This window comes from Eschscholzia californica, unplaced genomic scaffold (assembly GCF_041429995.1).
Source record: "Eschscholzia californica isolate CP2 unplaced genomic scaffold, dmEscCali1.0.p SCAF_3, whole genome shotgun sequence".
NCBI lineage: Eukaryota > Viridiplantae > Streptophyta > Magnoliopsida > Ranunculales > Papaveraceae > Eschscholzia > Eschscholzia californica.
In genome coordinates this window covers 36,564,450-36,576,329 of record NW_028238420.1, presented here as the reverse complement: position 1 = coordinate 36,576,329, position 11,880 = coordinate 36,564,450, and the positions used below count along the sequence as shown (strand labels likewise).

The following is an 11,880-nucleotide window of genomic DNA, read 5'->3' as shown; positions in this document are numbered from 1 at the left end:
ATGCAAAACTCAACATGAATCTCTAAAGTGATGTGTCAAGATTCATTTTAGAGATCCTTAAGAGGACACTCTAAGTTTAGAGTGTTCTCTTGAGTTTCTCCAAGTGCCACATAAGCAAATCAGTTAGTTTTAAACTAAAATATAGGTTTTTAGAGTTTCTCTTGAGTGTTGCATTGGAGATGGTTTTGAAATATAATGTCTCTAAATGGCCAAATAGGAAAAAGACCATTTAGAGATCCATTTTTCACAGTCGATACATAGGATTTTTAGAGTTTTTCTTTAGTCTTGCATTGGAGATGCTCTTAGTCATTAATAAAGTTTAGCTTCTCTCTTCTTCTAACAATAGATACTTTGGATTGTAATAATGCCTATGTCAAATTTGGGTATTTTATTTGATTCTTGAAACCCTAATTCAGTTTATACAATAAAAGACTAGGTTGATGTATTGAATATTGTTTATTGTTAGATTCAATGAAGACCCAATCTCCTTTCTTGTTCCTAATATATAAACACAGAATACTGTGATAATTTACAAGGAGGAAAACTAAAAAAGTAGAACAAAAGCGTTAACCAAAATTCTTCTACTATAACTTGAAACTACCTATAATGTGGAACCAAAATGGTACCTAGGGCTATCAAGTAAAGATGATTTATCAATACAATGTTGTTGTACTACCAACACAGACCCATTGCTCGCCGAATTAGATGTAGCAAGCAAGTCTCCGATCACACCTAGCTCTGGATATTCATTCCATTGCTCAAGAGCTTGAAGAAATTCTGATGATTCTTCCCTGTGTTGTCTTCCTACCATCAATAGTTCGTATGATTTTTCGGTTTCTTTAATAACCGAAATGAATTCCACTCCATCAGTGACTTCTTTCTCTTTGTACTCTATATTTTCATGACCATAACTCTTAAGTTTAAATTCATTAATTGCATCTAAATCTAACTTTTTCTCTTTCGATGTGTTACCAACATCCTCCATACAAAAAATAAACCTAATCACTGTTAGATTCACATTATTGTCTTCTCCCATTTGTGCACCATAAGCTAATGCTTCTCGATCGTCTGCACCACCTAGAAATATCACTGCTACATTATACGAAGAACTTCTATCCAGAATCCCGACCGTTGTTGCAGTAGTTGGATTTAACCCTCGATTGATTAAGATACCAACGGAACAAGGAGCTTTGTTAAGAACGTTATAGTTTACAGTTCGAATGGCTGGGGGCAAATGTAATGTACTAGCAATATTGGGTTGACTATGAAATGGTAGGATTATTAATGTCGTTCTTCGCTGTAACCCAAGTGTGCAAATATCGTCGTGCATTGTGGTATAAGGTGAGATAGCTGTGAAGGAATTCACAGAAACTGCACTCTTATTATGATTTTGATAGAGTTCGAAAGCATTGATGATGCGGGTTGAGAGGTTAAAGCCCGAAGAACTTTTTCGGGATTTTTTATGAGCTACGAAAAGAGGAGAAGCTCGGCCTTGGAGCTGGATCAGATGAAGAACATAAATACATATGGGATTATAACTTGTGGGATGGGAAGCTTTAAGAAGATCGAGAATGGGTGGCACATTTTCATCATGGTAAATACATGCGAGAATTCGAAGTTCTATACTACTTTTAGAGTGTTGAATTGTTCTTCTTCTGTAAGCTACATATCTTTTTGAAGGGTCATACCACACTCTTACTACAGGTGAGATCGCTCCTGTCACGATAACCATTGATAAAATCAGAGCTCCATAGGTTTGCATATTAATAACCTGCACATGAGTATATTATCGTAAATATAGTCAAAAGATGAAACACAAGGAAAATCATTATTTCAATAATATGTGTATATATACATAGATATATACCTGAAGGCTCAATGCGCGCAACCAAAATATAAGATCTAGTAGACCTTGGACATTCATAATGAGGCCTAGCAAGAAAGAGTCTAGGTAAGGCATTCTGCAGTAGAGAGCAGGCAACATTGTTCCAATAAGTTTCCCCAAGAAACTGGACACTACTAGGAACTCCACAATCACAAAATTGTTTAATGTTAATTCGAAAACATCTATCAAACCTGTCATCCCAACAATGACAATCGGCATAAGAATAGACGTAATAAAACATTCCATCTTTTCTTCTATAGCTGTTCCCAAAGGCGGTCCAACGGGTACTGCTAAGCCGAGCATCATCGGCCCAAGCAAATAATGATGCCCTAGAACCTCCCCCAACAAAGCCGTAAGCAAAACCATTAAAAATATGGAAACTATATAACCTTCTTTGACATTTTTATCTTCTGGTGTATTTCTGATTATCCAAAACATTACAGGTCGTAACAAGAACATGATAAATAGCAACATGAGGAGTGCAGAGAGAAGGATCCATGGATATGTATATAACCTTTCAACATGGAGACTTTGTTCGAGTTGAAAAGCAGCGAAACCTGAGATCCAACTACAGATCCCACTGATCATTGAAGCGGACATGGCTAAGCGGCCCAATTCCGAGTTTAGTAGCTTGAGATCGGCCAAGAAACAAGCAATGGCGTGGAACGAACTTAAAGATATTAATCCTGCAGCACTAAAGAGAGACTTGGCTACTTTTGGTTGCATTCCAATAGAATGACCTAGAATGGTGGTAACTGATAAGGTAAGAAGTAATGGAAGAAAGAAGCAAGATAGGCCTATAACCCATGCCTTTTTTCCTGCTCTTTTCACAGTGCCTAAATCCATCTTCACTCCAATGAGGAATAGATAGAACATACAACCCAAGCTTTGTAATGTTTCATATAAGTATACATTTTGTAGGTTGAATATTTTGTGTTTGATGATATCGATCCGCCCAATAAACGAAGGTCCTGCTATTAGTCCACCCTGCAGATTCACAAAATTCGACCCGTAAATTAATAAAAATATTACATCTCTGTGAAATGATCTTGATATAATAAAACTCCCTTATATTTTTGAATTAATGATAGAAGATTAAGGGGCCGGGTAGAAAAGCTTACGATAATCTGAGAGACAAATGAAGTCTGGCCAAAAGATTCTAACAAGAATTTAACGGTTGAAGTGCAAGTTGAAGCAATGAACATCTGAATCAAGAAAATAGGGAACACATAACTAAAAGGGTCATCTCCTAGCCATACGTTTGAAATTGCCATCAATGAATTCTCTTCGCATATAACTGAACCGTTACTCATCATTGCCATTAGATCTCCATCACTCGGGTTCTTCGCCATTTCTGTAGTTTTGGTGATTGATGAAAAAAGTATTTTACTTACTGAAACTTGCTAATCTAAGTTTTAAATGATGGGTATTTAGTTAATTAAACAAGGTTAACAAAACCATTAATCTTGAAATCACAATCATATAAAAATCTGTGTGTTTGTTTTGTGTGTTGTAAATTATATGGATTAAAGATAAGTGACCGGTAATACCGTTAGGGTAGTTAACTATTAACCGTTAATTCAAATTGTGTGTATCTTTATATACCAATGGAGGAGCATTTTTTGCTCTTCCAGAAATTCTGGAAATTTTGGAGATTTCCTATTTGGACGCTGGTTGACTTAAAAGCACCTGTAAAAAGTTGGAGAGTGATACATTTTCTCTCTGGGAGGTGTCACTCTTTCAAACCACATTTTCGATCATCATTTTCATTATTCAATCTCCCAACTATTCGACTTGGTATAGCGCTAAATGTTAATTGAATCACGGGTAATTCTGTCCAAAAATAATTGGGACACCCCCTGGTGTAACAAGCGGTGTTTTGGTCTCTTCGCAGCCTTATAAGAATGTGAACAGACCAAATTACCCTTCATCCTATTAGGGGAGTACATCATGGAGTGTACAAGGAATCCCCCTATCAGTCTGTCTACAACCCTCCCATGTTCGTGGGAGATAAGTGACTAGTCGGGGTAATTTTTTGGTCATCGTCTCCTAATAAGACAATTGGTATTTTAGTTTTTTAAAGCTCCGTAGAATGAGCCCTTGAGTTAATGTCTCACTTACTTGGCCAATAAGACAATGTGCATTTTAGTCTTTTGGCATCCCCATAAAAGTGGGAAAAAGATCAAAATATTCCTTCTCTAATCAGGAGATTGTCACCCATCACCAATCAGTGTTCTAACCCATATAGAAGTCTTCTTCATAAATGTGAATAGCCATGAATCGAATTATATTTCACATGGACTTTACTATGACAAGTCCAAGAAAGAGATTTTGACTTGGAGAGAGACAATGGAAGATGTTATGGGAAAGCAACACCATCCAACAAACTCAATTCCTAACAGTCTGAGAGCTCTGGCACCATTCTTTAATCCAAAGAGGAAGAAAACAAAAGTAAAATCATGTACAAATAGAATCAAATAATGATAATGAATATTTGCATTTTTCAATTGAATGATGAACTATAACTGTGAAATAAGAATAGAAGAAAAAAATCATTAGAACTATAATTCTACACTATTGATCAAAAGAATCGTATTCATCTATGAGCGAAAAAAAAAAATATTACAAAAAGATTAATGGGTGGTTGTTTTACCAGTTACCACCATTGATGAACAAGAACTCCATTATCTCTGAGAGTATTGAACAGATTCAAACACTGATCATAACTCTGTTCATACTTTTTACTTCTTTCCCCAGGACAACATCTTTGCCATCTATTATAATGACATTCAAGAAAAATTTCGTCGATTAAACAAATTGCTCCAGTTTCAAACAATCTAGGTATCAAATCAAATTCAGTTCCTTCAACATCCATCTTCATCACTACAAAATCTTTCTCTGTAACTGTGTTCTTCAACCAATTAGCAAAATCAAAACCCTGAATTTTATTCACATTACTCACAAGCTCTTTTGTTGATTTCAATGGTTGAATTCTACCCATACCCTTTGCTTTATTCTCAATTTTTTGACCTGGGTCTCTGTTAATTTCGAAAAGTAGGGTTTCATTTCTTACCCAAGCAGCATAAGGCAATAAATTTATCCCTTTCTTCAATTTGTATTCTTCATGAAAAGCTTTATCAGCTTCAATGGCGTAAATGTCAAAGGTTTTATTTTGTTTTGGGTATTGTTTTCTAAACCAACTTCCAATACTAGAACCATAACTTCGAGCTCCAACATCAACGTATACGTATTTCTTGTTGAAGCTTATATCAGCCATTGATGGTAGGTATTTGATGTTCTTGATGTTCCTTTTTAAAGTAAGCCATGGCTTCAATGGCTCATCTGCTATTATGGGTTCTGCATTTCGAACCAATTTTCGCTTATGCTCTGGAACAGAGCATTTATTTGTTGAAATTCCATCAGAATTTTCATCAACATGGAAAAGAATTTCAGGATTTTTCTTCAGAACAATCTGTCGAATAGACGAAGAATCTTGGTTTTCGATCTCGCGGTATCGAACTAATCTACAACAATTGAATAAACCTAGAAATGAATTGAAACTGTACATGTCTTTAGCTGATAATGTATGAATGATAACAAACCCTTGGGGTTTGAGTGTTCTTCCAATCTCAGAAGCGAAATCAATCGGTCGGATTGATCGATCAATTGCTCCACCACCGGAGAAGATAAAATCAAAAGTATTATCAGCAAAGGGTTGCTGGTACACTTGACCAGATTTCACTAACGGAGGAGATGATTTCTTAGAAATCCCAATTGAATCTGAAACACCAATCTCTTTTAGGGCAAAAACATCTTGTCCTGTTGAAGTTTCAACACATAAAGTTTTCGAATCTGGTGAAAGAAAACCTTGGGAAATCAAATCTTGAAATACAGATGAATAGAAATCGACATTCTTCCGCCATTCCTTGCTTGTCCAGAGATCATGAAGAGCTGAATCTGATGAATCTCTAACTCCGGCGACTGAAACAGCTGAAGCACCGATTCGTACACCGGAACCAGCAAAATTGATGGTTTCAGGGCCGGAAAAGAAACAGAAATCACCGGATACACAAGATCTTCCAGTGACTATAACAACGTAAAAATAACGAAGGAAAACAATGAAAACCCCACACAAAATCATACGAACAAGAGAACTTCTAAGCGAACTCGATTTCCCTATTCGATTATCCATTTTTTTTATATCAGTGTAACAGGAAAATCTCTCCCTCTCTCTCTCTTTCTCTCTCTAAAAACCCTAATGAAATAGAAAATGGAAACCCTAGAGAGAGGAGAAGCGAGAGGAGGTGTGATTAGCGCCAATTAGGGTTGTTAGGGAAGGAAAGCGAGAGATGGGAAGAAAATAGGTAAGAATATTATGGAGTATATTCAATTTGAAATCTTACAGATTTTCTGAGTTGATGAGATTTTCTTATAAGTGAGAAAGCAACGGTTTGAAAGAGATTCATGAGATGATTGTTTCTCTCTCTAAAATATATAAGGGAGAAAGGGAAAGTGATTACCGGAAGGTCCGGAACAGAGGGTTACTTCATACGCGCAAAGCGAAAAATGCACACAAGACACTCTTTTTTTTTTTTTTTTTGTTGAAAGATGCACACAAGACACTCACTGGTGAAAGACTGCTACGGTTGTACAAGCGCGTTGACTATAATGTATCAACAGTCTACTTCTAAGAAGCATACAAAATAACATGTGAAATTGTAAGTTGATGAGAACAGATTGGGAGAGGTCCCATGACTAATCGGGGGCTAGAGCATTTTGGGTTTTGGCCCGGGCCTTTAGCCCCTTCCAAATTTGTAAGAGAAAGTGCACTTTAAGCAAACGACCATGTAAAGTTTTATTCAGATCTCTTCGACAATATGAGACGAAGAAATTTTTTACATACGTATCACAGTAAACAAAAATTTCGTTACATAATACTTTTATTGTTATTTTTTAGATGAATGTGAATGACTATAGTAACTAATTATGTATTTGGTCCTAAATTCTTCAATATTTTTATCGTTTGAAGGGGGTCGATGTTATCGCACTTATGACACCCCCTCTCCCACCCCCTGAAGTGGGGGAGACCTATTTCCTTTCAAGAGATGATTGACTTCCCATTAGATAAAATAAGAAATTTTATATGATTTCGTATATTTACGTGCGGTACTCAATCCGAATTTTCGCAGATATTAACAGATTTCGTGTTAAATATTGCCATTGACAATAGAGTGAACATAAACTTTTATAGATTTTCATTGACGTTTCTATTGACATTGTATATATTTTTTTAGACTTTCATCGACATTGTATAGACTTTTATGGACTCTCATGGATTTCATGTAAATGAAAGTGTAATATACTATTCGTGATAAAATAGACCGATAACCAACATATTATTACATATTATATCATATAAAATATATTACTATAATGTTAATAACTATGCAAAAACACTATAATGTTAATAATAATATATTACTATAATATTACTATCAGTAATAATATATTATTATATAACAATATTATAAAAATACATATTGGTGTTACAGTAATGGTGTAATTGGGGCAACTGGATTTTCCATAAACAAGTCATATCGTGTTAGTCCGCGTATAGTATATCTTTGAAATATCAAAATATTTATTCGAATGTCAAGATACTTTTAAAATATCAGTCAAAATATGTTGTTTCAGGTGATAATAATAATAACAAAATTATCATTATTAGTATTAATTATCAATTAAATTATAATTGTCCTCATTGAAGAAAGAGAAATGTCCAATTATTTTTGTGGACAATTTTGACTTTTTTTTCTGAAAAATTCCTCACTTAATGTACAAAAGTATAATCCACCAAAATCCCCAATCATCCCATGTCAAGGGACAGACTGACGCTTATAAAGGCCAGATCGCACCCTAAACGGCTAGATGGGTCGAGTTGGCTCGAGATAATACATACCAACTAATCTTATTATTATTATTAGAGGGGTTGGACAAAAGGTCTAATCCTTGACCCAAAACAAGAAGCAGATCCACTGCAGGAAAAGAATAAGGGGCAAATCCAATGGTCAGGAGGTGGGGGTGGAATTTCCGAAACACCCTTCTTTTTTTTCGAAATTTACGAAATAGTCATCGAAAAATTCCCGAGAAACTCTAAAATTTATGAGAAATAATCTGACACGCCTCCCATCATACAGTGTACTTTCCGTAAATTTACAAAATTGCCACCAAAAAATTCTCGGAAAATGCGAAATTTTTTGAAAAATAGTCTGACGCACCTGACATTGAACCTTATACTGCCCACAAATTTACAGAATTGCCATTACAAAATTTACCAACTTGCCATTTTCGTTTTTTTTTCCAGATTTATTTCTTATTTCTTTTTTATTTTCTCCCACACATATTTCTCTCTCCAATCTTTTTAAATTTCTCTCTCCAATCTCAAAAAAATTTGTTCTTTTTTCCAGATTTATTTCTTATCTCTTTCTAATCTCAACAAATTTCTTCATTTTTGGTAGTTTTTCTTGAATTTGTACAAGAAAATTTTCTTGTGTACCGGGAATTATTTAGTGTACTGGCCATTTTTTGGATATGTACTATACATTTTTGTACTGGAAATTTTCTTGTGTACCGGGAATTGTTCTGTGTGCTGGCCATTTGGTTATGTACTAGACATTTCTGTTCTGAGAATTTTCTTGTGTACAGAGAATTGTTCTGTTTACAAGCCATTTGTTTATGTACTAGACATTTTTGTAGTGGGAATTTTCATGTCTACCGGGAATTGTTCTGCGTACTCGCCATTCGGCTATGTACTGACATTTTTGTACTGGGAATTTTCTTGTGCACCGGGAAATGTTTCGTGTACTGGTCATTTGGTTCAGTACTGGACACTTTTAAACTGGGAATTTTCTACTGTACCGGGAATGGTTCTGTGCACTGGCTATTTGGTTATGTACTTTGATGTTTTTAGAGATGAAGAAGATAAAATGTGAAACAAATAAGAATGACGAAGAAGAAAAATAAGAACATAAGACTTTTAGAGAGAGAAAGACAGAAAACTCTGATGTTTTTAGAGATTGAAAGAGATGAAGAAGATAAAATGTGAAGCAAAATAAGAATGATAAACATCCAAAAATAAGAACATAAACCTTTTAGAGAGAGAGCAGAAAATTTATGTTCTTGGAGATTGAAAGAGATGAAGAAGATAAAATGTGAATGTTTTAAAAAAAATGAGAGAAAGAACAGAAAATATAATGGGCGGGATCCAAAAAAATTGCCTCAAATTTCGTCAAAAAATGGCGCCATTTTTTAATTTTCAGAAAACCTGAATGTTTCTCTGACATTAAGTCATGTACGGGGAATTAATTGCTTCGCTGTCATCCGTCAGATGGTCAGAAAACACGGAAATTTCCCGTGAAGGGGTAAAAGAGGGATAAATAAAATAAAAACCAGAAAAATGTGAGTTGTCCTGACAATTTGGACTGGGTTCTCATTTTTGTTTTGGGTTGGGGGTAATGTTTATTTACCCTCCATTTTTTGGAGCTCTCACTCAAAAATTCTAATTATTATCATTTTTACTCTTATTGTCTCCCTTGGCTAAAGTCGGTAAATCACATTTAATTCTGATTTACAGCAAAAGAAGAATGAGGATAATGATGATAGTTAATTTTGTTTTTCTGGAAGAAAAAAAAAAAAAGAAACATAATGTAAGTGTTGAAGAAATTGTGTGAGAGATTCTTAAATATTTTAAGGAAACCGAGTAGATTAAACTATCTCCCGTTTTATGTCTGAAATAAAAATGTGGGGAATAAAAGACTAAATTATCTTTTAAAAATTGGTATAATTACTCAAAAGATTTCAAAATTTTTTATTAAGATATTCTAGTCCGTTGGATCTGATCTTTATCAAACTTCTAACAAATAGTAGACAGTCGGACTTATGTCCATGATAACTAAGTGAATTGTTTTATTATAATTATTTATTTATTTTTGTTAGTATTTTTATTATTAGTATCATTATTAGATATTAAATTATCATGTTGCTATCAATTATCATTATCATTATTTTTAACTAATTGAAGAGAGAAATGTCACTCATTTTTAAGGACAAATTCAGCTTTCTTTTCACATTAGAATCTACCAAAATGTCCATGATAAGTCTACCAGAGGTTGACATAAACTCCAACACCCTGGAGGTCTCAGGTGCAATTCACAAGGAGCGTCGAATCCATGGTTTATTGAACTTGAGTTATTAAAGGTGTAAATAATGTAATAAATTTGTCGGGCTTTAGGTTTCTTTTATGTTATCGGGCTTTAGGTCTCTTTCATTAATGTTGAACTTAGGCAGTTATCGTGCTTATCACATCTTCCTGTTGTATCGATGCCTTGCAATGACTAACGTAGATCGTAGCTAATTTCTCAAAAAAAAAAAACTACCAAAGTCCATTAATTTGCGAATGTGTTAGACAGTCGCAAACTTTTAAATATTCGTGAGTGAATGTTTTGTACATTAAGGGACTCTTATGTCTCCGCAGTGAATAATACCCCAGACATTCTCGGACTTTGAAATGTGCGCGATTAAATACCCCAGATATTTGTAGACTTTGAAATGTCCAAATGGACTACCTCCCCTAAATTAATTCGATTAGAAGTTTTAGAATATCTCTCTTAAGAGTTTCTATAATAAATGAAAATTGATCTAGCAAGAAAACTCTAAGGCGGATTTGGGAGGGAATCACAAGTCAAAGGTCAGGGTTGATTTATCAACTTCCTCTTCATTTGTTCCTAAATCAAGAGAAAATATTACGCGTTGATTTAGAATTATCTCCCAAAAATGCCTAGGATTTCCCTTGCTCTAACACTACTCATAATGAATGACCCCACATCATCATGGAGTGTCTAATATAGTACCCCATTGAAGAAGGTTTTTTTGAACTCTAAAAAATCTTAATTGACAGTCTAAGTTTTAGAGTTTGAGTCTCTAAGGTTTTTCATATCAATTTCTTAGAGCATCTCCAATGCAAAACTCAAAAATATCTTTGTTCATCTTACATGTCAAGTTCCAATTTAGATTCTCACTCCTAGGTGGCGAAAATACAGATCCTCAATCTTTTTTTGTCTCCAATCTAAAACTCTGAACTTATCTTATTTACTTATATGGCGCAGTTATTTTTGTAAACAAATAATTAGTTATTTAGAAAATATAGAAGACTCAATTTCTATTGGTTGAAAATCAAATATTGATGAGTGCAATTAGAGATATCTCAAGAGGACACTCTAGAAATAGAGTGTCCTCTTGAGAAACCTTTATTCCACCCTCGACACGTCACCTTAGAGATCCAAATAGAGTGTTCCACTGGAGAGAGTTTTTAAGAAAAAAAACTCTAAAAATCATATTTGGCACTCAGAGTTTCTAAGATTGAGTGTTGCATTGGAGATATGTAAAACTCAAAATAAACTCTAAAAAATCTTATGTGTCAAGATGCAAATGTCTATCTCTAATTTTTCTTTTTCCTATTTGTCAAGATTGAGATCCTCTATTCGGAGGACTTCTCCAATCCAAAACTCTAAAACTCCAAAAACTGCTTACGTAGCACTTAGAAATTTAGGTATTGTCATTTATTTTTTCTTAAAATATATGAAAATGCTGAGTTGACACTTAGAGATATCTCAAGAAGACACTCTAGAAATGGAGTGTCCTCTTGAGATATCTCTATTCCACCCTCGACACGTCATCTTTGAGAATTGAATTGAGTTTTGCATTGGAGATGAATTTTAAGATAAAAACTCTAAAAGTCCTACGTGGCACTCCGAGTTTCTAAGATTGAGTTTAGCATTGGAGATGCTCTTAGTCAGTATTTTGCATCGTCTTCTTAGATTTTTGAGGTCTTGGATTTGAGCCTTGGTTCAAGTAGTATATTATCAAGACTAAACGGAGAGGATTTTTAATGTGGTTTTGGATCAAGGGTTCGGAACCAATGTTTTTTCTCTCTCTCT

The 11,880-nt window shown here is 34.4% G+C and overlaps 2 protein-coding genes across 2 annotated transcripts; both read right to left on the bottom strand.

Annotated features, from left to right (window-relative positions):
- Nucleotides 1–443: 443 nt before the first annotated feature.
- LOC147549925 (cation/H(+) antiporter 15-like) lies at nt 444–3,459 on the bottom strand. Its single transcript, XM_086671071.1, has 3 exons — nt 3,007–3,459; nt 1,868–2,872; nt 444–1,771 (listed from the first exon to the last, which is right to left on the bottom strand). The coding sequence occupies exons 1-3, from the start codon at nt 3,235–3,237 to the stop codon at nt 602–604; spliced, it is 2,406 nt and encodes an 801-aa protein (XP_086527197.1). The 5' UTR covers nt 3,238–3,459; the 3' UTR covers nt 444–601.
- Nucleotides 3,460–4,362: 903 nt separating this feature from the next.
- Nucleotides 4,363–6,575, bottom strand: LOC147549924 (uncharacterized). The gene is made up of 2 exons (XM_086672042.1): nt 6,509–6,575; nt 4,363–6,467 (listed from the first exon to the last, which is right to left on the bottom strand). The coding sequence occupies exon 2, from the start codon at nt 6,075–6,077 to the stop codon at nt 4,542–4,544; it is 1,536 nt and encodes a 511-aa protein (XP_086528168.1). The 5' UTR covers nt 6,078–6,467; nt 6,509–6,575; the 3' UTR covers nt 4,363–4,541.
- Between the last annotated feature and the right edge of the window lie 5,305 nt (nt 6,576–11,880).